Source organism: Thunnus maccoyii, chromosome 15 (genome assembly GCF_910596095.1).
Source record: "Thunnus maccoyii chromosome 15, fThuMac1.1, whole genome shotgun sequence".
NCBI lineage: Eukaryota > Metazoa > Chordata > Actinopteri > Scombriformes > Scombridae > Thunnus > Thunnus maccoyii.
In genome coordinates this window covers 11,192,174-11,218,628 of record NC_056547.1, presented here as the reverse complement: position 1 = coordinate 11,218,628, position 26,455 = coordinate 11,192,174, and the positions used below count along the sequence as shown (strand labels likewise).

The window sequence follows — 26,455 nt, the reverse complement described above, 5'->3', positions numbered from 1 at the left end:
TGCCTGCTTCCAGGACGTTTAGCAAAAGGTGAAGCTAATCACAACCCGCTAATAGGCAAACACAAGCGCAGGAAGAACGTGGGTGCATTCATTCCCGAATCAAACCAATTGTGCCAACAGACGCTCTTGGGAATTTGAAGAGGTGGTCTGGCACCAAAACTGGCAGGATCTCAGCAAAATGACATTTCAGTCATCCACGCAGCTGTTACTCTCTTTATATGTTAACAGTGGCTTGGAGCTGAATCAGGAATCAGTCTCTCTCACATGGATGAAAAAAAAAAACAAAAAAAACTCTGAACACTGAAAATAACCAGGCAGTTTAGGAATAATTAACTGTGTGGTTTGGCACATATTTTTCACAGAGCTGGTCAGTTTCCTCCATCTGTCATCACTCTCCAATCAGCTCACAGATGCATGCACAGGCATACACACATTCACAGATTTGCATGATTCCACAACGGTATGCATATGTGCACTTGTACACAAACCTGTGTGTGCAAGCATGGACAAATATGCACACACAAACGTGTCAAAATGTCTTCCTAATACTCTGCAATTGCGGATTCTCACCAAGTCTGCTCTGAGAAAGTGAGCAAAACTAGCAAATCTACATAGGGTGTCAAGTGAATCCATCCACTGCTCTCCACATTAGAAAAAATGTGAGAAATGTGAGTGTGTGAATGTGAGAGAAGAGTGTGTCTGCTCAGCTGTCTACCCTGAGGACCTTGGATAGAGCGCTTCCATCAGTAGGGGACAGAAGACACAGTCAGATCCTCGTTACACGCTTACTAAAGTACTAATTAGAATATCTTTGAAGGGTATAAAGAGACAAGGAGAGAAGCACGTCGTCTGCAGCATAGGATGTTTTGGACAAGAGCCTGTGGGATGGGCTTTCTGCTCTGTGATTTTAAATTGGGGAGATGTGTATGTACTGTATGGATGATTTCTTCTTTCTAGTCCATTCTTTTGCAAACCTTAGAATAAAAGTCTCCCAAGGGATCTTAGAATGAGACTAGCGATTCATTTACGACACTGCAGAGATGACCATTAAAGGCACTCGTTAGGGCTCAGTATCAAACCTCAATACTTTTTGGGTATCCACTAAAATGTGCCTATAGCACCAAGAATCAAAAACTGTCAAGTACAAAAAGTCTGGTCAAATTTTTTATCTTGTTTACTTGTTCTTTAATTAGATAGCTGTTAATTTATATTAGGAAATGCAGGTCTTCTTTGTACATTTTGTCTTTAGCTACTACATTAATGTTGTTTCACACCTAAAGTTACCTTTTACAACGTCTGGCTAATGAGCAGCCATTGGTGCAATTTGGAGTTAAATGTGTTAATCAATGAAAACTCTTTTAGGGAGAAAAATCCTTGATTGTTCTGCTCAGAGAAAAATGCTAGGTAAAATTTTAGGTTTCCTGCTCCATAACAAAACCTGAGTTGTCATTTTTTCAACTACATGTTGCAGCTATCTAAAGTCTACTGTACTTAGAGATGTTTTTTCACGGTGCCACACAGAACGGGTGTATCTGTTTTCAGAGGAATGAGAGCACTCAGTTATGTAAGCCGCCAAGGTATTCCACTTCATGCAGCGCGTGGCTAAGGTGTTTCTGCCTCGAACACCGAAGTAAGTAGGCCATCACTCTGTTACCCTAAATGATCCATAAGTCATTAACAGACCTGCCTTTTACGCCTTAACTGCAACATAAAAATTCATGAGTCTTCTCCGCAATTAGATTCCAGGAGCACAGGTGATCTCAGGTAACATTCACAGCACAGAACATTCAGTGGGTCAACTCTGTTGTTGCTGCACGTAAAAAGCATAAAGCTGTATGAATTTGTTACCACGATATGGTTCATTAGTGGGCTAAAAGCTCAAACAGCTGCAAGTGAAATACCAATTATTGGGCTTTCTGTCACTTTCTGTCAATTTAATGCGATTTTATTTAACAGCTCGATCACTCCACTATGTGCTCTTTGCATGCTTAGCAGGTTGGTGCAACAAAGGTTAAATTTGACACTGTTGTGTAAGCTTAGCCGGGTAATATACATGTAATGACCCATTACTAACAGGACATGACATCTGAAGGAATTTTTGTCGAGTTCCTTTTAGGCTTGCTGGCTTTAGTAAATTCATTAATGCATACAAAGCCTACACATGAATCCCACTAATCAGAACTGATTGGTAATAGGAGATTAAAAAAAACTAGTGCAATTACTGAGCAACTAAAATTAAAATTAAAACATTGGGGCAGGATATAATTAAGATATGAAACACACAAGCAACAGTGTTCACTCAAAAGCCTTAAAAAATGTTTTACAGCACTGTTGCACATTTCATTTTGCTTCTTATATACTGATTAGGTTAACTTATCTGTTCGTACTATGTCTGCTGTTGAGACAATGAGGATTGACTGCACGGCGGACTATCAAAGTGAAGTCATGTAACGAGTTAGCCAGCCAGCTAGACTCTCTGTGGGGATCTTAATTCACCCTGACATCCTATCAAAAGTTAACTGTGCTCAAACTTCACAGACCGCCCTCTATAACCCCGGGGTTTGATCAGCTATGATTGGTTGGTCCTGTGTCAAGCAGGCACAGATGTGCTCAGCTTTGAACATTTCTCAGCTGTAGAGAGCGAGGGAGGATAAAAAAGAAAAAGGAGGCAGATGAAGTGAGAGAGGATGAAAAGAAAAAGTTGCAGGGAGATAGAAAGTGAGGATGAGAAAGACAGGCAAAATAAGTCAGTGAGACAGAACCAGAAAGAAAAAGACAGAGCGAAATGACCCACTTTACAGCACAAACACATATGGGCTAAATATAACTACTGTTCACTCTGGCTCACCATGAAGCATGTATCCCAGGCATAAAGCTGTTAACGTGCTCTGCTTCAAAGGCAGACAGTAAAAGGACTGCAAAAATAGACTGTCTTAATTTGGAGCTGAGTAACATCTATAAATATTTGATAAGAAACACAAACTTCCTCTATTGGCAACCACAACAGGAACTAATACAGATTAAGTGGGAACTTTCGGATTTCTCTGTGTCTCACCAATATAAGAAACTCTGCTATACTATATGTCTTTTGAACCTTTCACCTTCTTCCTGCTATAAAGTTTGTTTTACAAACTTTAACTGTAGCAGTAACCACGGACTTATTTTCAGACAAACAGAGAGGCTGGCTCATGAGGGGATGATATGCTAACTGCTAAGACTTCAGATCTCAATAGTTTCCATGGATATGAATTGAAATTCCTGACCCTGTAACCCAAAGCTCAAAGTTCAGTTCTGCATAGTATAGCAGGGGATAGAAATTTCCTTTTACATGAGCAGCTAATAAATTCCTTGGATGTCGCCCAAAGGTACCTGCGGACATAGTCCCCTGAATATCCAGGTGACCCTGTATGCACATAAAACCGTCAACATCATAGGTGAAGGAAAACCAACCTTTGCACAGCATTATAACAGTCAAACCAGAATTATTTATTAATTCTTTATTTGTCTGTCTACTGTACGCAATATCAAACCTCATTACCAAATACATATGTGTCAGAAATTAAAACGTCCTTTAAAAGAAATAAACATTTTTATTGTGATAACTATTCCTTTCTTTTTACATCATCGCACCCATATTGCTATAAACTATGGACAATCTTTCAAGTTAATCCTGACGAAGTCTGAACCCCAAGTGAACTCTCAGGGAGTCTTCAAAAAGTCCGCTTGTAGCTTTGGTGAATTTGGTCCTAGTATCAGGGATGTCCCAGGGAGGTGCCTGTTCAGTCTGCAAGTCTGCACATTTAGATTCAGTCTTTTTTTTTTTTACCTTCTCCTCTCCCTAAGTTCCCTGTCAGGTCTTCTGTTTCGCAACCCAACCTTAGCAGTCTGCTCGTCTAGTTCCTCCCTGTCTGACTTTTTATGCCCATGCGCCTGCCCTTTTCAACTCTTTGCCTGCCTGCCTTGCCCTTTTTGTTCCGGTTGACTGAGCTGTGCCTGCCTGCTGCTCAACCATCTTTTGTTTTATTATCACTTACACAGTAAAACTTTGCTTTTACCTGAACTTTCTGAGAGTCATACATTTAGATCCTCTACCAGTTTTATCATAAGCCATTATGAGGTCCTCAATTTCTCATTATCACTCCATATATTTCTCAATATACTCCATACATGAAAGACCTACCTTCAAAGTATTGATGCATACCCTACAAATTTGTGAATACAGCATGATATTACACACAGTCTTGTTTTTGTTGTTATAGCACCAGCTTTTTTGTAATTAATAGAAAAACTAAACATCACCTCACATTTGTTACTTAAAGGTGCAGTGTGTAAAATTTAGTGCCATCTAGCGGTGAGGTTGCAGATTGCAACCAACTAAATACACCACCCCTCACCTTCTCCTTCCAAGCGTGTAGGAGAACCTACGGTGGGCGTGAAACTCACAAAAAGCAAGAAAGGCCATCTCTAGAGCCAGTATTTGGTTTGTCCGTTCTGGGCTACTGTAGAAACATGGTGGCGCAACATGGCGACACACTATGTAGATATATTCATTCTGAGGTAACAAAAACACAATGATTCTTATTTTCAGGTGATTATACACTAATTAAAACATACTTATGAATATTATATTCCATTTCTGCCAGGTACGTTCCACTAGATGCTACTAAATTCTACACACTGGATCTTTAAAATTTTGTCTCAGCTGATTTCAGTTTGTTGTACCCAATCACTCTGTTTTTCTTTCAAGTGCTTGATTAAATTAGTAGTGTTGTAATTAGCACTGCTGCCACCACTCCTCACCACTCACTTGCATCGTAAGAATCACAATTAACAGTCTGAATGTTTTTCGTTGTCACTTTAAAGCAATTCTGCCATCCAGCTGCTTTCAAACAGTCGGACACACTGCCATAAGTGGTTGACAACACTCGTTAGCATCTGGTTTTGACACTTCAGATCAATTTTTTGTATCTATCCAAACTCTTATACAGCAGTCCTACAGTTATATAAGGGTCAAATATCTTCTCATAGAATTAATCTAAATAAACATCAAGCCTGTCTAAAACTAAGGTATCTGCTCCATCTTAAAATAATCCACCTTGCATCACAGCTTAACCACGACACATAATGACCGTCTTCACCTGACACCGACTCCGTCCATCTGTGCCCACAGTAATATTGTGTGACACACAAACTGTCTTAGTTCAGCAGCTTCAATCAGTCAGCAGTACAGAGCTCAGAGAACTTCATGGTCATCAGAGAATGGAGCTGACACGCCGCCAAGTTTCTGCAATCGACACAACAGGGTGCCAAATGGTGCAGAATATTCACAAAAAGCACAAAGTCACTTGTCACAGAGAAGACAGACGCACAAAAGGCTGAAAGGGCTTTACAATGGTGAAATGAGCAACGAATGACTGGAACATTCAGCAATATTTATATCTTCCCTTGGGTTTAATTCGCTTCATGCTCAGACTTCATGAAGGTCAACAATGCTGTGTACAGTAGGTGTTGTACTGCCCTGTCTGGTTACGCTGTCAGCCAGGTTAATGTTGCAGCACATTAAAAAAGTCCTAAATAGAGGTCAGATACTGAACTGCATTTACATAAAACAAGGACAACACAGAGCCTCTCATCATTTTGCTTTCCATCTTCTACATATTCAACAGATCTAAATATGGAAAATTGACACCTTTTCCCCTCTTCCATTGCTGTGAATCTGCCACAGTACGTGCAAATAGTGAGTGTGTCAAGTGCAAAAATGGCATATGGCTTCCAATTCAAATTGATTGAACAGTAGCTCAAAGCATCCCGAGGCTACAGGTGACACTTTAACACAGTGACTGAGAAGTCTTAGTGCAGGTGTGGCATGATTATGGAAATAGCTAAAATTCGAAACACATGGCACGATTTAAATTCAATTCATTTTCTCCACAGGGCTGCAGTATTTTAGGCTGCGGTTATGTAAAGTAACACATAAAATTTTGAAAATATTGAGAATATAGTTATGGTCCACATTACCTGGGGTTTTCCAAAGCAGCACCAATTATACATACTTGGAAAAAAAAAGTATGCAGATGGCTTCTACATCAAATCGTTCAAGTAGTTTGACATTTCAGGAAAAACACCTATTTGCTTTCTTTCCAGCTGAGAGTTAGATGTGAAGTCCGATACCACTCTCATGTCTTTACAGTAAATATATAGTTTCTGCAGCAGTCCCTTAGCTTAACGTCTGACTGGAACCTGGGGGATACAGCTAGCCTGGCTCTGTCCAAAAATAACAAAATCTGCCTACAAGTATCTCTAAGGCTCACTAATAAACATGTTATATCTTGTCGTGTAAAAATTCTAGCCTACGGAACAGCTGTGGACTTCCTCTCGTGGCATGAATTTACCTCATTAGTCCACTAAGTAATGTTAGGGGGATCGTCATGAATTCACTTAGATGTGATACATCTTTTGGCAGCCGTAATATCTAGGCTGCCTATATAACAAAACCCTTTATCCTTTGGGGAGGGAAGATTTGGATCAGTCAAGTCCCTCAACATTGTAAATCACAGGAAATAAAGATATTTACCTTAATAAAACTTCTTCAAGAATATTCTCAATCTCCAGCCACCACTGTCTGAGCTTAGAACAAGACCACACCATATGTACGAATGTACCAGTCTCCAGTTTGCAGCAGGGAAAGATAGAGCCTTTCTTATGCCTGAGAGACTATGTATAAATTTGTAATTGCAGCACTTAAACCTGGTATGAATGCAAATTCTCTGTGATTGCTTGTTATTCTTGCTCCAGTTATCATCTGTGATCTGGAGATCCCTTTCCCACTTCTCTTTTAGTGCTATTAAATTAGTCTTAAAATATTTACATAGTCAATCATGTATTTGTGATATACATCTGTTCAGATTGTTTTGAGCAATAAAGACTCCAATAGGGAGTACTTGGGCCTATCCAAGGAGACTCCCTGCTTGGATTGTATGAAATGTCGTACCTGTAAATATCTGAAGAAGTGTTTGGCTGGAATTTGATAACCAACTCTCAAATCCACAAAAGACATCAATGTGTCTTGGTAAAAATCTATTTTATGCCCTTCTGCGACCACACCCCGAAGGAATGGTCTCTTAAAGCTAGCGGCAGAGTGCTATTGAGCGTGATGGGTGTCTTAGGGGAGAGGGAAATTGGTTGTCTCATTTATTTATGAACATCCATCCAAATCTTCACTGAATAACTAAAAATGGGAATAACTAAAAGTTGGAATTATACTTGTACAAGTGGGCAATATGAGCCCATTCCTGCAAATTGTGGTTAAACTAAGTGAACATAAAGCAGCGTTGCATTAAGACAAAGTGTTTTCACTTGCACTAGACCCTACTGGCTTCACCTTTTCCTGGATTTGTTTCTCCCAAGCTGACAGTCAGACACAGTGATGCAAGCTGAGCCAGCTAAAGCACTGGAGACAGACCCAATAGAATTGTAATGAGCTAACCCCTGACATTTGTTAGACAGAGCCATCCATTTACTTGCAGTTTATATTAATCCTGCAAGAGATGCAAGTCTCTTGATGAAGTCTAATTTGTGAATGTTGATAAGGCTAGAGGACGTTTGTGCCCACTACTACTTTTTTTTCCATTTCTATTTTCTATTTTTATTTTCTGCTTAGTTCTCATTCTGAATTTCATGCAGAAGCACTTTAGAAGGACACATCAAAGATGGCTGTAGGTCCACCCAAGGGATGATTACACAACACTGCTCTCCTATGACATTTGCTAAATCTTCTGTCATCTTAATCCCATTTCTGCTGAGCAAGGTTGGAAAGATGCTCCTTCACTAGGCAACACCTAATTAACTTTCCTAAAATGTAATCCTATTCCAACGACTCAAATGAACATGTTTATTCTACTAATTCTATTCCTGGGCTAGATCCCGTGGATGGGTTTAAAACGAGTTTTCTGAATGGGTGCACAGGCAGGCAGAACAGGGCAGGACATATCAAGGGGGCTTGATGCACAGAGGCAAGAGAGGAAGAGTGAAATGAACAACCTCAGCCACAGGGGTAAACACTGCTGTGGCTGGACATGGGGTCCACTTCTAATGTGTGTGTGTGTGTGTGTGTCTGTGTGCCTGCAATTCATGCATATATGCTTTTGTCACATGTTTATGTGTGCCTACATCAAACATAGCTGTTCATTGTTGCCCCACACAGCTTTTAATAGATTTCCCAAAGCAGTCATAAAAACATTAGGCTGTGTTAAGACCAAAAACAGCACGGCTTAAAGTGAACATATAGGTTTTTTGATTTTCTGTTATTTTCATACTGTTATGATGTCAGATGTCTGTGTTAAATATGATCAAAGGTCAAAAACTTGAGGTAAACGTACGTGAAAATGCTCCCTGCAATCAAAAGCCAGGGCTTCAGCCTGCTCTGAACGCTTTGTTTGCAAAGTTACCTCTACTTCCTGCTTGTGATGACATCAGATTGGTCACGCATGCCCGCAAACACGCCTCCATTCTGTACTCTTTGTTGCTAAGGTTGTTCCATGGGTTGTTTGCGTCCACTCGCGTATTTGGATTGGATTTGGGCTCTAACATGTATGGATGTATTTGACAAGTTTCCATTTTGAGTAAAGAAAGAGAAAAAGAAGTGAAATCCTACCACAACTGTTTGTTTATGTAACCTCCCGAACCACCGGAAGCCTGCAAGGGGCAGCTTCTGGGAGCTAACCAATCAGAAGAAAGTGGGCTCATCAGGAGGGCAGCCTTAAAGAGACAGGAGCTAAAATGGCCTGTTTCAGACAGAGGCTGAACTGACAGGCTGAATAAAGGGCCACTATAAGTTAAAAATAGATGTAGCCCAAAGATACCCCAGAATATAAACATAGAATAAATATATATGGAAATGTGAATGATACGTCCCCTTTAAAATAAAAGGCAAAGGGCTATTTTGCAGTCGCATGGTGCTAGAGACACTGTGAGAAGATGAAACATGAACAAAAAGTCCAGTTTGAAGGCTTCTTGGATGCAAAGATGCTGCACAGTAGGTGCCACTACTTTGAGGAAAGATTTAGCAGCTCTGGAAACGTATCAGCAGCAATAATTTGATCTCCTGTCCTGACATTGGATCAAGCAATAGAATTAAACAGTGATAAATCATAGCAGTATTACAACCGTATACTGTTTATGCTACAATGCAATCTACCTGGAATATGCACCTGTTTGATTGGCCTTACCCATGCTTTGCTGGAGCTTTCTGTTCAAACGCTGCGATCACAATGAAACGCACTGTGCACGCTTCGTTTCTGACACACTGCTATTATCAGTCTGAGCGCAGCTTAGTCAGAATGACATGGGGTAAGTATGTCATCACTGTCATATCGCGCAGCACAAGATTAAGTCTTGACTTTTATCCATATCAGTTGTTATAGGCAAAAGTACTTGTGACAATGATGTCTCCGACCGCACTGAGGACTCGAGGCAGAATGATCTAAAGCTTTGTCACCAGGAGCCTCGAACTGCTGTGCCTAATTAGTAGTCACAAGTGATATGAATCTGTATTTGTATCTGTGATTAGCTGTGACCCTGCAAGCATAAGTGCAACTGCATATGAACAACTATTTTTACATGTACAAGAATGTGAAAAGATGCCTTCTAGACATGTTTTAAGACATTTAAAAAACACTGCATGGAATAATAAGTTATGTCTGATTTGTTTTTTTCATAAGAATAGTTAAATTTACTTTCAAATCTGTGAATATGCAAATATGTTTTATTTCAAAAGTTTAACCACTGGTCCATGATGTCTCCTACCTGCATATTTTACCATAAGTGGCGTCCAAAACTAGATGTGATGCTCGTAGGTACGTAGGTGTCTTAAACTCCTTCAGCCTTCTAGTGTCAAACTCTGCACATATATCACTCTGCACAGTGAAGGTCAAACATCCAGTAACCATTCAGTAACAATAAGCAAAACACATTTTTGAGTGTAGGGGGACTTTAAGAGGACTGGCAGGGTATACCAATGCCACACACCTTCACTCAACACTGATTATATAATTTCTCCCAAGTAGGGTATCAGATTAACTGTCTAGCATGCTTATGATGTAACAATTCTGACACTAATACATCATTTCATCCTCAGCCAAGCATTTGATTTCTATGCTAGACTCACCAGTAATTTTAAAAGGTGTATTGATTTTAACACAGAAAGGCTGCATGCAAAAGAGATCAATGCTCCCAAACCAAACATTTATAGAACCTGATTAAACCAAACCACTTGCCTGCTTTAAGTATTCTCAGTACAGACCTTTGCAGTCATCTGTGGAATGTTTTGTCATCTCGCACAGACTGAATTTGCCAAATATGGCTAAGTGAAAGTGCTATCCAAATTAATGCTCAAATGGGGGGTAAGCACTCTCAAAAGTGCTAGTTACTCAAAGAGCTTATTGTCTTCTCATTTGTTATCAATGATTAAATAGTTGACCTATATTCTCTGTCTTAGAGGGGTTGGTGGAGTAGTGGGACAGAAAACAGTGACACTGCAGAGTTGTGTGATTTTTCTCAATTGTCTCATCTAACATTAAAAGTGATGGTGCTGGAGCAAGCTTTGTCCAATCCACAGGGACAGCTTTGCTTGTACTGCTAATAAATAAACAAAACTAGTTTTAATTAGATAGGATCTAAAAAAAAAAGAAGAACTAACACCTTTAGCTAACTGTGGCTAATTTAGAAATGGAAGTCAGTGTGCTCCAATCTCCTGAAACAAACTAGTCAGTAAGCATCATCTTAGCGAGATGTTAGATACAACATACAACAAAAGGATGGTACTTGCTTATATGTGTTGCTTATATCAGTGACTGATCTATACAATGTCTAAAAGTAGACACTGAAAATCTTCTCATTTAAGATGCACAATGAAAAGGTTAATTTACTGCCAATGAACTGCTCTATTTCAGAAATATGTTTAAAAAAATTAAAATTAAATTGTATATATATATATATATATATATATATATATACACACTCGTTTCATTATCAGAATTTGATCCATTCAGTCCGATAACATTTGGAAAGTCTTGAAGAGCTACACGATTAAATTATTTTATCCCCATTCAAGTTAGTAGAGAGCTAACCGGAAGTTAGCCGGTTCGGCTGGCGGAGGTCTCTAGTGTGCATTGCAGTATGCGTTCATCTGGCATGCGCAGGGAACGTCAAACCCAACCAGATTTGAAAACTCTGTATACTGTGAAATACAGGGAGATTTATCTGGTAGTGATAGACTTAATCAGCATTGTGTCAACTCTTTTGGCAAGGGCTTGCATGTAACGGACGTTGATTTATATGTAAAAGTTCCGCACTGCAGGTTTAAATCTTATGAGCAGTGGATGAAGTATTCAGATCCTTTACTTAAGAAAAAGTACAAACAACAACAGTAAAACACTCCATTTCACATGAAAGTCCTGCATTCCTGTGCTACAGCAAAAGTACAGAAGTAGTGGCAGCAAAATGTATCTGAAGTCTCAAATGTAAAAGTACTCGCCCTGCTGTAAAGATACCATATCTTTATTCATTAACATGTTGTCATCACATGATAAATCTGAGGGGTTGTGAAATGATTAAGAATCAAAAACAAAACTCTTTGCTTTTTTGCAAAATATTTTAAATGTCTTACCTCTTTGATATAAAGTGGCATAAAATGGAAATACTCAAGTATAGTACAAATACCTCAAAATTATATTAAAGTGCAGCACTTGAGTGAGTTACTTGCCACCACTCAAGCCTGTATGACGTCCAGTTTTCTCTCTGAGGCAAATGTGGCACAATCATCGGTTCTTTCAGGACAAAGTACTTCAAAGTATCATATTGCAGTCACAGTATCAGGCTGTAAAGGATGTTTTGGCTGCTCGAGCAAAATCTGATCTGACCTTGTGTGTTTCGAAGTGCAGTTTTTTTTTAAATTTTCTCCCTAATTCTAGCGGACGTATTAGTTACTGCAGCTACGGTGGGATGGGGACATGACTCATAATTCATCCCTGTCAATGACACAAGTCAGTGAGTTATGATTGAATGCAATGAGTTATCCTACAGCTGCACAAACTGCTCAGGTAACAAACTGTAATGAAACTGTATTTCACTCTGTGATTACTTACATTTACATTTCTGCACCGATAACAAAAGTTTTCACAATTTTTGGTATTTTAAACTAACTGTTGTGAAAGGATCACAACAGTTGGTTAATAGGAGAATGTGAGATTATTCGATGAGCATGATAGTGATATCATAATTGTGGAATTTCAAGGTTGTGGAGAGGATAAAGCATATTTTTTTCCATAACGACGGTATGATAGCTAACAAAGAGACACTGTTAAAATACTAACCCATCATTTTTATTCATCTGTGTTATCCTGGCAACGAACGAACCAGAAAGGGATAAAACTGTACAACGGATAAACCATTCAGTACTGGAACAAAGTGTGCATCTGCAGGCAGCTGCAGCGCCTGCCTCCTTTTTTTACTGCTTTAAAAGACGATTCTCAAGAGATGCATGAAACTGTACTGGGTGATATGCTGGCAGGATGGCAGTGTTCAGTGTTATAGCTGCTGTTGTGCTCAATGTATACCGTTAAAGACATGTTTCAAGCTTGAAACAGGTGGCGACATCTTTATACCTGTAGGTCAGCTGTCAGTACCATAAAACAGCTACAACATTAGAGCAAGAATGGCACAACTTGTATCAGAAATTCCTTAATCTAAAAGCACATATAGGGGGGGCTGAGATTTGTCAAACACAATAAGGAATTAATTTATTGTTCATTTATTTTACTTTAATATGCACCAGCCTGGTGAGAGAATAGTCTGTAAGAATGACTTCTGTGATTCAGGTTTAAAACTCAACTGATATGCTCTTAGTTTACTCTCACTCAAATTCGTACAAAACATCAGGAGAGAAAATCCCTGGCATAGAATTTAGTGAAACAGGAATTTGTGGCTTCACATATGTCTATTTTTGGGTGCTTGACATGGGAAAATATGAGAAGTCATGCTGCATAACAACATCTTCCAATCATACGTTGCATGCAAATCCTCTTGCTGTTTAATCTGTGCTATCAGTGACAGTTCACGTAAATATTTGAATGGCAAACACAGCATGATAGTCCACAACACAAGCCAACTTCAATAAATCTCAGAAGAGGAACAGGAGAGATGGGCTCAGGTCAAACAACACAACATGTGGACAATGTGCATGATACTATGTGAGCTGTGATGGCTGTCAGAGATGAATAACCTGATCTCGGGTAAGTATGCAGGAGTGCCAGAGTCTCATACCATTCATACCAGCATGGCCAAACGCACAAAACAGGGCACTGGTCTGGAAAAGCCTTTGAGGAAATGAGCTGGTTTCACTGCATGCATGTGACACCTCTCTCCCCCCCTCCTTCCAACATACCTCTCATTGGATTCTGGATCCACAAGATGCCTCCGATAAGGTGAGGAGACTGGCCGAGCATCCCGAGTCACTGGCTTGTCACTGAGATCCGCGGCAGACGCGCACTTTTCTCACCTCTAATGTCCGGAGCGAGAACCTTAACTAACTATTTATTGACAATCACGGGGAAAAGCGAGTGACTTCCCCGGTACACATGTCACACCACCTGCTGCCAGATGAGCCGTCTCAAGCAGACTGGTCTTGTGGAACAGGATGAGCGCACGCACGGCGCTCTGTTGCAACACAACACAGAGCAGCCCGGTGAATATTATCTACAGGACAATATAATTTCTCAGAAAAGAGTCAGATACAGATCTCAACAATGCGCGGCTCCAACATCCTCCAGAGAACAGACAGCACAGCGACACGCTGGAGATGATTATGCAAAGGAACTGCTCCTCGGTCGCAGACCTGTTGTCTCCAATCGCTGAGCTTACGATCAGGCGCACACACTGACAGGCAGTAACAATATAAATACAGAAAGAGCCTGCGCATTTAACACGCGTCTTGATGGTGTGAGACCATGTAGCACAGCGCTGAACACCAGCGGTGTATCATTTCAATTGTACAGTGCAATAATAGGAGACGATGACCAGGACAGTGTACGTAATGCGGAGAGAGCAGAGGCTGCAACATCACCCAATCACAGCCTTTCACAGTTGACCCGACCGTGTCCGGGTTGAGCCGTGCATACCATGCAGCTCAGTGCTCCTTTCATCATGGTAACTGTAACTAATTATCTTTGTACTAGAAAACGAGACAAAATTGTAAATACTGTGGGCAGCACAGGGTGAATCGCCTTACCTTCGACAGCCATTGTACTACTCCACAGATTTGGGCATCACTCGCAAGGGAGCTGGCGAAATGTAAAACTCAACGCTCTCTCATTGTACCTTGTTTGGCGTGTTATCATCACTTTGCTGCGGGGAAGCCGGAGCGCACAGCTGCTGCCGCGCCTCAAAGGATCCTGGGAAGTGTAGTCGCAGCGCTTTCTGGAAAAAATAAGAGGGAAGAGCAAGTTTTATCAGTTTTGCAGAGAAGGCAGTTTGAGAAGCGCCTCTCTCTCTTTCTTCTCTTTCTCATTCTTGTTGTGTGTGAAGTGCATTTTCCCCAATGGGAAACCACTATCATAAGGTCCACAAGCCCATTCCCAGCCTATATCTAGGTAATACAGGGTAACACAATTTGATAAGCTACTCAATTTAATTACGAATAAACTCAAAGTGCTTTACATCAACATTAGGAGGAAACAGGTAGCCCGGCGCTGTTCAGAGGTAAAAAAAAAAAAAAAGAAAGAAAGAAAGAAAAGAGAAAAACACTACCTGTCAACACTTTTACAGTTCCTGAAAACTTTATTTCAAACTGAAGTATTTTTCTTTAACATACAAATCTTAATAGCTTAGTAAACAACAATCAAAGTTAAAATTGTGGAAAAACATCCTTAGTTATTATTAGTTTCAACAATGCAGCTAATCTGCTTCATCAGGAATGTGTAGGTGTGGTTTCATCAGATTTGACTGATAGTGGTCTGGCAACATGAGCAATCAACCACACAACTGTCATCACATTTTGATTGAGATGTTGCTAAACTCTGATTGGCGCGTTGATGTCTGTGATATCACCTTTTTCTAACTAAGCCCTGTGAGAAAGCAAGGACAAAAACAGAAATGCAGAAACCTCTCATGTGAAATAACCAAAACTATTCTAACTTTGGCAGTGTTCATGTCAGACACCGTCACTAATAGTAAAGGCTGACTGAGAAAATAGGATTTCAGGGCCTTTAAAGGACCAGTGTGTAGGATTTAGTGGCATCTAGGAAATAGGTTTATCTGCACACACGCAGTATCTATTCGACATATCCACTTTAGTACATGTAGTAAGGTGGATGTGTTGTGTAGGAGTGCAAGACTGTAGATAGACCCTTCTTGCATCTAGTGGTGAACTGAATACCCAACTGAATACCCCTCTATACCTGAATACCCCTAAATTCTACACACTGGACCTTTAAAGCTCACATGTCATGTCTTGTTTGTTTAATTCAAACAAAATTCGAAGTGTAAAAATTACAAGTTGCAGCCAAAAAGTAGTGTGACCACAACTTTTCTTCCTCAGGTTTTGTACAGATTAAAAAAACCAAGATGTAACATGTGCATTAGTGAGCTTTAGAGGTGCTGGTAAGTGTTGTTTTTTTTTTTTTACATTTGAACAAAGTCAGGCTAGCTGTTTCCCATTGTTTCCATTGTTTATGCTAATCTAAGCTAACAATCTCCTGGCTCCAGCTTCATATTGATGTAACTCTCAGCAAGAAAGCAAATAATAGTATTTTCCAAAATGTAAAACTCGAGAGGTCTAGTTGGATGTTAGTCAGAGATATTCACCTGCATGGTTGGCTATAGGAAATCACTGTATCATCTACGGTAATGTTTATTATTCTCTGTTAAGTAATGTTCTGCAGGGACTTTGTGCAATATGGCTACCACATTGTAATATTCTGTTAAATTAATTATCTCTTTGTGCACTGATTTGTGCTTCCCCACATTAATATTCAGCTTTGAGGATGTTCATTCTTTTTCCACTCCACTGGTGCAAGCAATAAAACAGTAGCTTATTTGTAAAATGACTGTGTCTAAAGGTGCGTACCATAATTATCAGGTCTTTGAACTTAGAGCTTCAGTAAAGACTTGCAAATCCTCTTTGGTATGTTAATTAAACAGAGAAATTTCAACACAAGAAACAAGTCTGAAGAAAGGACAGATGATTTATACAATGTGTTAATTGAACATGCAACTTTCCTTCCTGTCTGTAAACACTGTTTATTCTGTGACATCAATGATGTGTGTCGATGTAGGCCAAGCTAGTTGAACTATCAGCTGTGCCAAAAACAAAATCCACTGACCTAGATCATGTGGTTATTACATTAAAGTGAAAATAGAAGTTTAGCGTCAGGAAGTTGCTTCAGGCTACAGAGCCTCCAGATAGTGAAAGACATGTGCACAGGTACAGGTATTGCCTGTCTGCCTCACTCTGCCTGTCCCAGTCTGCCCCACATGTGTGTCATGGTATTTGAGTCTCACATCTTCCTTCCTGATATCCAAGAATGATGTGATATGAGGAAGTCTGTCTGTCCCTTCGCGGTGTATTTCTTGTATGTCGTATGTAAGATGTATCCGCTCACACAGGTTTGGCTGTCGTTATGCATGCTGAAGTGTTTCTTGGTCTTGTTCTTTGTTTCTTCCTCGTTCAGCCTGTCTGAGGGGTTTCCCTGACATGTCTTCCTGAAAAGTAAACAGTATGTACAGTAAATGTGTGTCTTGTATGTGCGTGACCCTGTGTTTGGTTGTGCTTCATCTTCATATCTGTCATAATAAATTTTTGGAGGAGATGCATGATATGATTCATAAATTCCAACATGCTAAAAATAGATTAGCGGGAAAAATATTCACAAAACAAAAGACAGAAATGAAAAGTAAAATCCGCTCCAACAGAAACACATAATAGACATGTAGTGAATAAGTGGCTATTATAAAAGAAAAGAACGTGTAATTATACTGTGCAGTTTGTATTAAAGATGAGGAAGTCTTTAAAACAACTAACTACAACTACTACAACTAACCTACATCTCTGTAACACATGATATTCTTTGGCCATTTTAAAACCATATTTTGCAGTTTTGTCAAAAGCAACAATGTGAGACATATGGGTGTAGGGTTTGCAGGCTCATCCAAGAAAAACTTTAGAAAAGCATGACACACAAATGACAACTATACTGTAATATTGAAGTCTGAAGGCTGAAATAATATATAATTATGATAATAGTAATAATTGTTGCACTACAAGGAAAGTCAAATGCAATGTTTTACAGTTGCAAAGGTGTCCTGCATCTAGAAAACGCTTCATTAAGGGAGCACGCCACCGATTTTACACATGAAAGTCAGTTTTCTCATCATGAGAGGCACTACTCAGCCTCTGAAAGCAGTTGTATAATGTCCTCTGTAGCTTTGAAGCTCTCCAAAAACTGAAAAATAACCAACTCATCAGGGTTATCTCAGTTTGGGCTTAGAGACTATAAATTTACAACAGAAAGTCTACATTACCTCATATTCTTCTCTCAAGTCATAGTTGCTACAGAAAAAGCACATGTAGCCTTAAAATTGATCCTAATTCAACATTTTATTTAGTGCAACAAAATAAGTGTATCCCAGAGGAAAAACAAATGCCTGGATATGTTATGTCCTCAGATCAGCCCAGTAGCAAATCAATACACTACTGCCCAAATATTGCACTGCCACATGCATCTTTATTATTATGACCGTGATAAATTAATCAGAATACAAATATTGTTAGGATTGATTTTTTTTCTGGAAAGATTGGTGACTATGTTGGCTGTCTTCATGGGAAAAACACAATAATAAAAGTTCAAAAGCTCAACATTTGATTTTATTTAAAACAGTGCAGACAATTCCAGTAATGGCTTTGAGAAACACAGTAGTAAACACAATGATTAAGTGAACAGTTTTAATGTGCAAAATATGCATGTCTTTCAAACAAAGGCAAGAGCATGATGTGTGCAAATGCATAAGTACAGAAAAAAACAGTTTCTCTTGAATTTAAAGTTATACGAGAGAGATGTTGACCCTAGATTTATGCTTCACTTATGAAGTAGTCACATAGTACATGATTACATGAAAGTATTTTCTTCTACATGTTATTCTTTTGAATTGCACATAAAAATTACCAAGACAAGATGTCCATGACAGCCAAAGTTTTAATATGGTATAAATCACTTAAAAATGCCCTCTGATGTTCAGTTTGGTTGTTTAAAATCTTGACACAGACACATAAAAAGATTCTAGTGAGGATAATCAAAGATTTAATAAAAAAAAAAGATGTTTTCAGCAACACAGCTCAATAATTATGATCAGTAACTCAGCTGGAGACAGTTCAGTCATGATGTAAAAATAGTGAAAAATAATCTAAAATAGTGAAAACTTACAGATATGCACCACAGAAGAGAAAATTACAATCCTGAAATAAACTGTGATTGTCATAGAATTTAGGCTGAAATTCTGGAAATTAATAGCAATAATAGAAACTACTCTGCTGTCCTCCTCAGTGCTCGGTGGTGCTGTTTGCAGCTGGATGAACAACAGCCCAGTGGGCTCCAATGGAGGTGATGGCTCCGTGAACTCTGCCGCTGATGAAACGCAGCTCGGCCTCTCTGTGGGCAGGATACATGTTGAAGGAATGGCCAGTGGGTTGGCCCACAACCATCATGCGACCTCTGTTAGTGGTGAACACTACCCACTGCACATAGTGAGCATATTTTCCAGAGATCTGGATGATGGCTTCACCCTCATATAACTCCATCTCTTGGGGGGTGCCAGATCGGGAGCCAACAACAGGGGACCAGATGAAGCCGTAGCGGAACTGGAAGCTGATGAAAAGGAAATTGACAAATATATGACAAGGAAGAAGTCATATATTGCTCTAGTTCAACTCATATAACAACAAAATATTGTACCATTTAGTATATGTTTTGCCACAGAGCAAATACTACATAAAACAAAGTCATTATGTGATTAGCATTATCCAGATCGGTCCATTTTGTGTATGACAAAACAAGATTCAAATATTTGATATTCACCCATAGATGTAGTTGTTGTAGGCCTCCCAGACTCGGACAGCTGTGATCCGTCCCTCTCCAGTGAGACTGTATGCGCTGCCACTTCCTGACCCCACCGCTGGGGAGAAGGAGTAGTACTGAGGTGCGTCTGCAAAGATAAGAGATACAAACATGAAACAAAAAGTCTAATGAGTATCTGTTTTCTTAGCTTTTTTTTTTATTAATTACTTTTAAATTTCCACTTACTGTCAGCCAAGACAGAGGCTGTGAGCACAACGAAGAGGGCAATGTAATGCATTCTGTGAAACAAATTGATAAAGAGGCAGAATTATTTACTCAAGATTTTTTTTCTAGGACACAGTGGATCTTAATAAAAGAAACCAGATGAATTCTTACCTGTCCAATTGATTTCTTGCACAATAATCAAGAGATATCTACCGAGGAAGAAACAGAAAAGTTAAAATATTAATTGGTCTAATTGCTGAAAAATTCAGTATTTGTGACCATCGGGTGTAACTTTGATTGACCAATTTATTTTCATTTATCTGAAAAACAATCAACAAATAATCTATTAAACAATCACAATCAAATAAGCATAAAAATAAGCACATACTCACCAATCTGGAGTCAAAATGTGCAATAATGTTAAGGCTTCAACATCAGTGTGTGCAGCTTCACCTCTTTTCAAGCTTCTAGTTCAACTCATGCAACGTGTGTTTTTATATCATTATGATGCACCACCTCCCGAGGACGTTCATTTGTTTATCTCCTGGTTGAAACAGGTTCAAGGAAACAAGTGGGGGAAAATGGTAATTCCCAGTCATGTACATAATTTTAGCTGAAAAAAATGTGACATGATCAGTTGATTGTGGTGAGGTCTTGAGAGAAGGAATGCAAACCTGCTTTGCCAACAGAGTCGTAGGCACTTACCGTAACAACTGAACGTGCCATGCCTGACAAGAATACGTCATGCTGAAAGACGTATGCAATTTACTGAAACATGTTGACATGTTTATTTTTAATCATCAGATATCTGCAACATAATTATGATTATAAAAAACAGAAATGGTTTTTCATTACAGATATTCTAAGAAATGTGCAAAATAAAAATTGTATGGTTTATTTTAAAATGATAGTTAACTGTGGTAACTGAAAAAATTAAAACAAAGCTTAAGGAAAATTACAGTGTAAGAAATGTATCATTTGAATCTATTCAATACATTAATGTATAATATGCAAATAAGAGGAAGAAAATAATTTGTTGATCCAAACATTAAAAATATATAAAATAATAATAATAATAATAATAAAAACAATTTTAAAGAACTAAAGGACATAAAAAAGTCTGATAAATATGTTCTGGCCACTTTCCACATCACATTATCTATGCGTTTATGTGTATGGACAACAAAAACTTGAGCTTAAACTGTCCCACAACTGGTACCAGATTCCTAACACACTGGGTTCAAAATAAACAAAAAAGAAATCAAACTTTCAAGTGACATGTTAATACATAACTTGGGGAGAAAATGGAAGGCTTCACTGCAGCTCATAGCCACAGATTCAAGCAAAAATAAGAGGAAAAAAAATCAGCTTTAGCGATTTATGCATTATCTAAAATGACAACTGTCAGTTATTCCTCTACACATTCCTCTATTATGGACACATAATTAATCATCATGCTCACAATGCAAATCCTAGTACTTTCTACAGCATATTGGATATCTTTTTGACAACATGATTACATATATGTGTGTAGACGCTGGATCATCTTTTACTTTAAAGTTTAGATTGACTTCATATATAAAAAAAGGGCTAGAAAAAGTTAAGCGACAGTTGCAGAGATATTTCAGTTCTGCAATGTGAAACTTTCATAATTTGACCAGTTTGGTGTTTTCTACTGTTGACTATGACAAGAAAAGAATTATCAGCAGTGTTGTCTTCCCATCAGGGCTGCATGTTAGAGAATAAAGTAGGCTTGGCTAAAGCAAAACTTATTCATCAGTTTCCTGCATTACTTATCTAAAGTAATTTACTCAAATTTAATTGACAAACCTCAAGAATAACAAAACTGTCCCACAACTGGTACCAGATTCCTACCACACTGGGTTTAGCATAACCAAAAAAGAAATCAACCTTACAAATAGCATGTTAATACATAACTTGGGGAGAAAGGGAAAGACACAATTTCAGCTCATAGCCACAGATTCAAGCAAAAATGAGAGTAAAAATCCAGCTTTAGCTATTAACGCATCATCTTAAATGTCTACTGTCAGTTATTCCTCTACACATTCCTCTGTTACATATACATAATTAATCAAGAAGCTGAGATAGGCATTTAATTTAGCTTTATTTAGTGGTATTTTTCATGTTGTAAGTCATACTGAAAATGTTAATTATATCAGACAGTTACTTGCAGTTTACTGGCCTCATCATGTCATATAACGACACAATACAAATAACAACAGTAACAATTCAAAACAGAAGATGATGGGAAGTCAACACTGCTGATACTTCCTTCTTCATTCTTCAAAGGAAGAAACAAAAGGTTTGTAGTTCCTTTTATTTCTTTTTGCTTTCTGTTTTCTTGTTGTAGTCAACAAAAGAAAACACAAAGCTGGTCAAATTATGAAAGTTTCACATTGCAGTTTGAGTTGAAAGATCTCTGCAACTGTCACTTAATGACTTTTTCTAGCCCTTTTTATATATGAAGTCAATCTAAACCTTTAAGTAAGAGATGATCCAGCATCTACACACATATGTGTTATCATGTTGTCAAAAAGATATCCAATATGCTGTAGAAATTATGGGGATTTGCATTGTGATCAAGCTCTTTTTGCAAGAGCTGTCACTTTAATTTAACAAGACCTAAAACATTTTTTTCTTCCATTATCCTTTTTTGCCTTTAAGGAAATACGGTTATAATGAACTGATTGTCGCACAAAGCTGGTTAAAAATAAGTTGATGAATTTCCCCATCAGGGAAGAGTAAAGAGTAAAAAAAGAGTAAGAAAAATCACTCATAAGTGAAGTACATAGAGATGTGGTATATGCAGATCATCTAGAAATTCACATGAAGTGATGTTACAAGTCACACACGTCATGTTGTGATAAAAATAAAAAAGACTTGTCAATTCCTGCAAGAATACAGAGGACATGACTCGGTCGCACAATAATTGGTGATGCATTTTCTTCATGTTGCGTGAAGGTTTCTTGTCTCCTTTGTCTCAGGAATGGGACATCTGTGCGGATACAGAATGACTCTCCCTTTGACAGAACACTGACTGACCTAATTGAAAAGGCAAAGTCTGCATATTTGGAATATCTTGAAGAAGGAAGTTAGCACATCAGCAGCGTTGATTTCCCATCAGGGCTGCATTTTCGAGGATAAAGAAAGCTCGGTGTCGGCTAAAGTGAAACTTATTTAACATGTAATTCATGAAACAACTTATTCATCAGTTTCCTGCATTACTTACCTGAAGTAATTTAATGTCACAAAGAATCTCAAAATTTGAACAGCAATAAAATATTCATGAACTCAGCAAATATGACCAACATGAAAGTAGCATGAGGTAAACAATAATTTGCTTGGGTTAACCCTCTGAAGATTTGAGCAAAAGATAATGAGATGAGCTGCTGATCATCAATAATTGTGCACTTTTCTGAAATCGTTGTCCCTTGTGAAAATGTTCATTTTGTTTTCCGAAGCACTGATACATGCATGAGCGTGAGAGAGATGAATTTGCATTTAAAATTCTATATTTCCTCTGACTTCTGTTTTGAAATTGTCCTGTTATTTTGCTTTTTAACATTCTGTTATTTGTATTTCATCATTATATGACATTATCAGACCAGTAAATTGCAGTTAACTGTTGAATATAATTAAAATTTCAAGTGTGAGTGATAAAATGAAAAATATCACCAAATAAAGCAAAATTAAATGCCTATCTCAGCTTCTTGATTAATTATCTGTCTGTACAAGAGGTACATGTAGAGGAATAACTGACAGCTGTCATTTTAGATGATGCATAAATAACTAAAGCTGAATTTTTCCTCCTATATTTGCTTGAATCTTTGACTATGAGATGAAGTTAAGCCTTCCAATTTCTCCCAAAATTATGTAATAACATGCCATTTATAAGATTGATTTCTTTTTTATTTATGGTAAATCCAGTGTGTTAGGAATCTGATACCAGTTGCGGGACAGTTTTGTTATTCTTGAGGTTTGTCAATTAAGCTCAAGTTTTTGTTGATAGCTTCATATTTGAAGCCAGTATGGTTACAAATGCTCTTTCCATACACATAAATGCATAGCTAATGTGATGTGGAAAGTGGCGAGAACACATTTATCAGACTTTTTTACATCCTTTAGTTCTTGAAAATTATGTATTTTTTAATGTCTGGATGACAAATTAGGATCATTTTCTTCCTTTTATTTGCAGATTATGCATTCATGTATTTAAAAATGTTATTGTAGCTTTGTTTTATTTTTTTACCACAGTTTTGGTAACTGTCATTTTAAAATAAACCATACAATAATTATTTTGCACATTACTTAGAATATTTGTAATGAAATACCATTTATGTTTTTTTATAATCATAATTATGTAGCAGATATCTGATGGTTAAAAGTAAAGTCAGTAAATTGCATACATCTTTCAGCGTGATGTATTCTTGCCAGGCATGTATTCAGTTGTTACTGTAAGCGCAGAGCAGGTTTGCATTCCTTCGCTTATTTGCATCACTTCACCACAATTGACCGATCATATCACAATTTTTTCAGATAAAATGATGAACATTGACTGGAAATTACCCCTTTGCTCATTGACCGTTTGTTTCCTTGAACCTGTTTCAACCAGGAGGTAGGAAAGACATTGAATCGTCCTCAGGAGGTGGTGCATCAAGATGATATAAAACCACTAACAACTGAACAGGTCAAACCAGAAGCTTGAAAAGAGGTGAAGCTGCTCACTCTGATGTTGAAAACTTAACATTATTGCACATTTTGACTCCAGATTGGTGAGTATGTGCTTATTTTTATGCTTATTTGTTTGCTATTGTTTAATTTGGTCACAAATACTGAATTTTTCAGCAATCAGACCCATTAATATTTTAACTTTTCTGTTTCTTCTTCTGTAGATATCTCTTGATCATTGTGCAAGAAATCAATTGGACAGGTAAGAATTCATCTGGTTTCTTTTATTAAGATCCACTGTGTCCTAGAAAAAAAATCTTGAGTAAATAATTCTGCCTCTTTATCAATTTGTTTCACAGAATGCATTACATTGCCCTCTTCGTTGTGCTCACAGCCTCTGTCTTGGCTGACAGTAAGTGGAAATTTAAAAGTAATTAATTAAAAAAATAAGCATATTCTCTTTTGAAGATGCTCAGATACAGTATGTTTGCAATTTATTGTCACTCATTAATAGGCACACAGTGCTCAGCTAAGAAAACAGATACTCATTAGACTTTTTGTTTCATGTTTGTATCTCTTATCTTTGCAGACCCACCTCAGTACTACTCCTTCTCCCCAGCGGTGGGGTCAGGAAGTGGCAGCGCATACAGTCTCACTGGAGAGGGACGGATCACAGCTGTCCGAGTCTGGGAGGCCTACAACAACTACATCTATGGGTGAATATCAAATATTTGAATCTTGTTTTGTCATACACAAAATGGACCGATCTGGATAATGCTAATCACATAATGACTTTGTTTTATGTAGTATTTGCTCTGCGGCAAAACATATACTAAATGGTACAATATTTTGTTGTTATATGAGTTGAACTAGAGCAATATATGACTTCTTCCTTGTCATATATTTGTCAATTTCCTTTTCATCAGCTTCCAGTTCCGCTATGGCTTCATCTGGTCCCCTGTTGTTGGCTCCCGATCTGGCACCCCCCAAGAGATGGAGTTATATGAGGGTGAAACCATCATCCAGATTTCTGGAAAATATGCTCACTATGTGCAGTGGGTAGTGTTCACCACTAACAGAGGTCGCATGATGGTTGTGGGCCAACCCACTGGCCATTCTTTCAACATGTATCCTGCCCACAGCGAGGCCGAGCTGCGTTTCATCAGCGGCAGAGTTCACAGAGCCATCACCTCCATTGGAGCCCACTGGGCCGTTGTCAATCCGGCTGAAAAGAGCACCACCGAGCACTGAGGAGGAGAGCAGTTGCTATTATTTTTTAGATATTCAGCCAAACCAATTTAATGACAATCACACTTTAATTCATTTATACTTTATTAATTATTTATACTATATTAAAAGTTTGGCTGTCATGCATATCTTGTCTTAGTAATTGTGTAATTCAAAAGAATGACTTTCATGTAATCATGTACCATGAGTGAAGCATAAATCTCAGGTCAATGTCTCTCTCTGTATAACTTTAAATTCAACAGGAATGACTTTTTTCTGTACTTATGCATTTGCACACATCATGCTCTTGCCTTTGACTGAAAGACATGCATATTATTTTGCACATTAAAACTGTTCACCTAATCATTGTGTTTACTACTGTGTCTCTCATAGGCATTACTGGAATTGTCTGCACTGCTTTAAATAAAATCAAACGTTGAGCTTTTGAGCTTTTCTTATTATGTTTTTGCCATTAAGACAGCCAACATAGTCACCGCTTCCCAGAAAAAAATCAATCCTCACAATAATTTTATTCTGAATCATATGTCATGATCATAATAATAAATATGCATCTGACAATGCAATATTTGGGCAGTAGTTTATGGATTTGCTGCTGGGCTGATCTGAGGTCATAACATATCCAGGCATTCGGTTTTCCTCTGGGATCCAGTTATTTTTTATGCGCTAAAAATGCTGAATTATGATCAATTTTAAGGCTACATGTGCTTTTTCCATAGCAACTGTTACTTGGGAGAGGAATATGAGGTAATGTAGACTTTCTGTTGTAAATTTGTAGTCTCTAAACCCAAACTGAGATAACCCAGATGAGTTGGTTATTTTTCAGTTTTTTGAGAGCTCCTACGCTTCAGAAGACTGCTTTGAGAGGCTGAGTGGTGCTTCTCATGATGAGAAAACTGACTTTCATGTATAAAATCGGTGGCATGCCCCCTTAATGAAGCGTTTTCTAGATGTAGGATACCTGTGCAACCATAAAACATTGCATCTGACTTTATATTTTGATACAAAAAGCTTCCCTTGTAGTGCAACAATTATAATTATGGTTAAGAAATGGAGAGAAATAGTGTACGGAATCATAAGTCAATGTTGAAAACCTGCCAAATGTAAATGTGTTGTACTTTTCAGCTCCATAGCTTTCCACTTATCCTTAAATGGAGTTCCCCCCCCAAAAAACTGTAAAAATACAACATATA

The 26,455-nt window shown here is 38.1% G+C and overlaps 3 protein-coding genes across 6 annotated transcripts in view; 1 reads left to right on the top strand and 2 right to left on the bottom strand.

Annotated features, from left to right (window-relative positions):
• The window catches only part of samd12 (sterile alpha motif domain containing 12), a 111,704-nt gene extending 97,267 nt beyond the window's left edge, over positions 1-14,437 (bottom strand). Inside the window, exon 1 of one of the 4 annotated variants that reach the window (XM_042436614.1) lies at positions 14,285-14,437. In XM_042436614.1, the coding sequence (XP_042292548.1) occupies positions 14,285-14,297 (13 nt within the window). In that variant the 5' untranslated portion in view covers positions 14,298-14,437. Of the gene's footprint in view, positions 1-13,441; positions 13,886-14,284 lie in introns of those variants that run through there. The other 3 variants (XM_042436612.1, XM_042436616.1, XM_042436613.1) reach the window with 3 other exon arrangements.
• Positions 14,438-18,589: 4,152 nt separating this feature from the next.
• On the bottom strand, positions 18,590-19,279 carry LOC121913801 (zymogen granule membrane protein 16-like). The gene is made up of 2 exons (XM_042436617.1): positions 19,125-19,279; positions 18,590-18,914 (listed from the first exon to the last, which is right to left on the bottom strand). The coding sequence occupies exons 1-2, from the start codon at positions 19,274-19,276 to the stop codon at positions 18,590-18,592; spliced, it is 477 nt and encodes a 158-aa protein (XP_042292551.1). The 5' UTR covers positions 19,277-19,279.
• Positions 19,280-24,361: 5,082 nt separating this feature from the next.
• LOC121913500 (zymogen granule membrane protein 16-like) lies at positions 24,362-25,268 on the top strand. The gene is made up of 3 exons (XM_042436156.1): positions 24,362-24,429; positions 24,607-24,733; positions 24,944-25,268. Exons 1-3 carry the CDS (start codon positions 24,378-24,380, stop codon positions 25,266-25,268), a joined length of 504 nt encoding a protein of 167 aa, XP_042292090.1. The 5' UTR covers positions 24,362-24,377.
• The last annotated feature ends 1,187 nt before the right edge of the window (positions 25,269-26,455 follow it).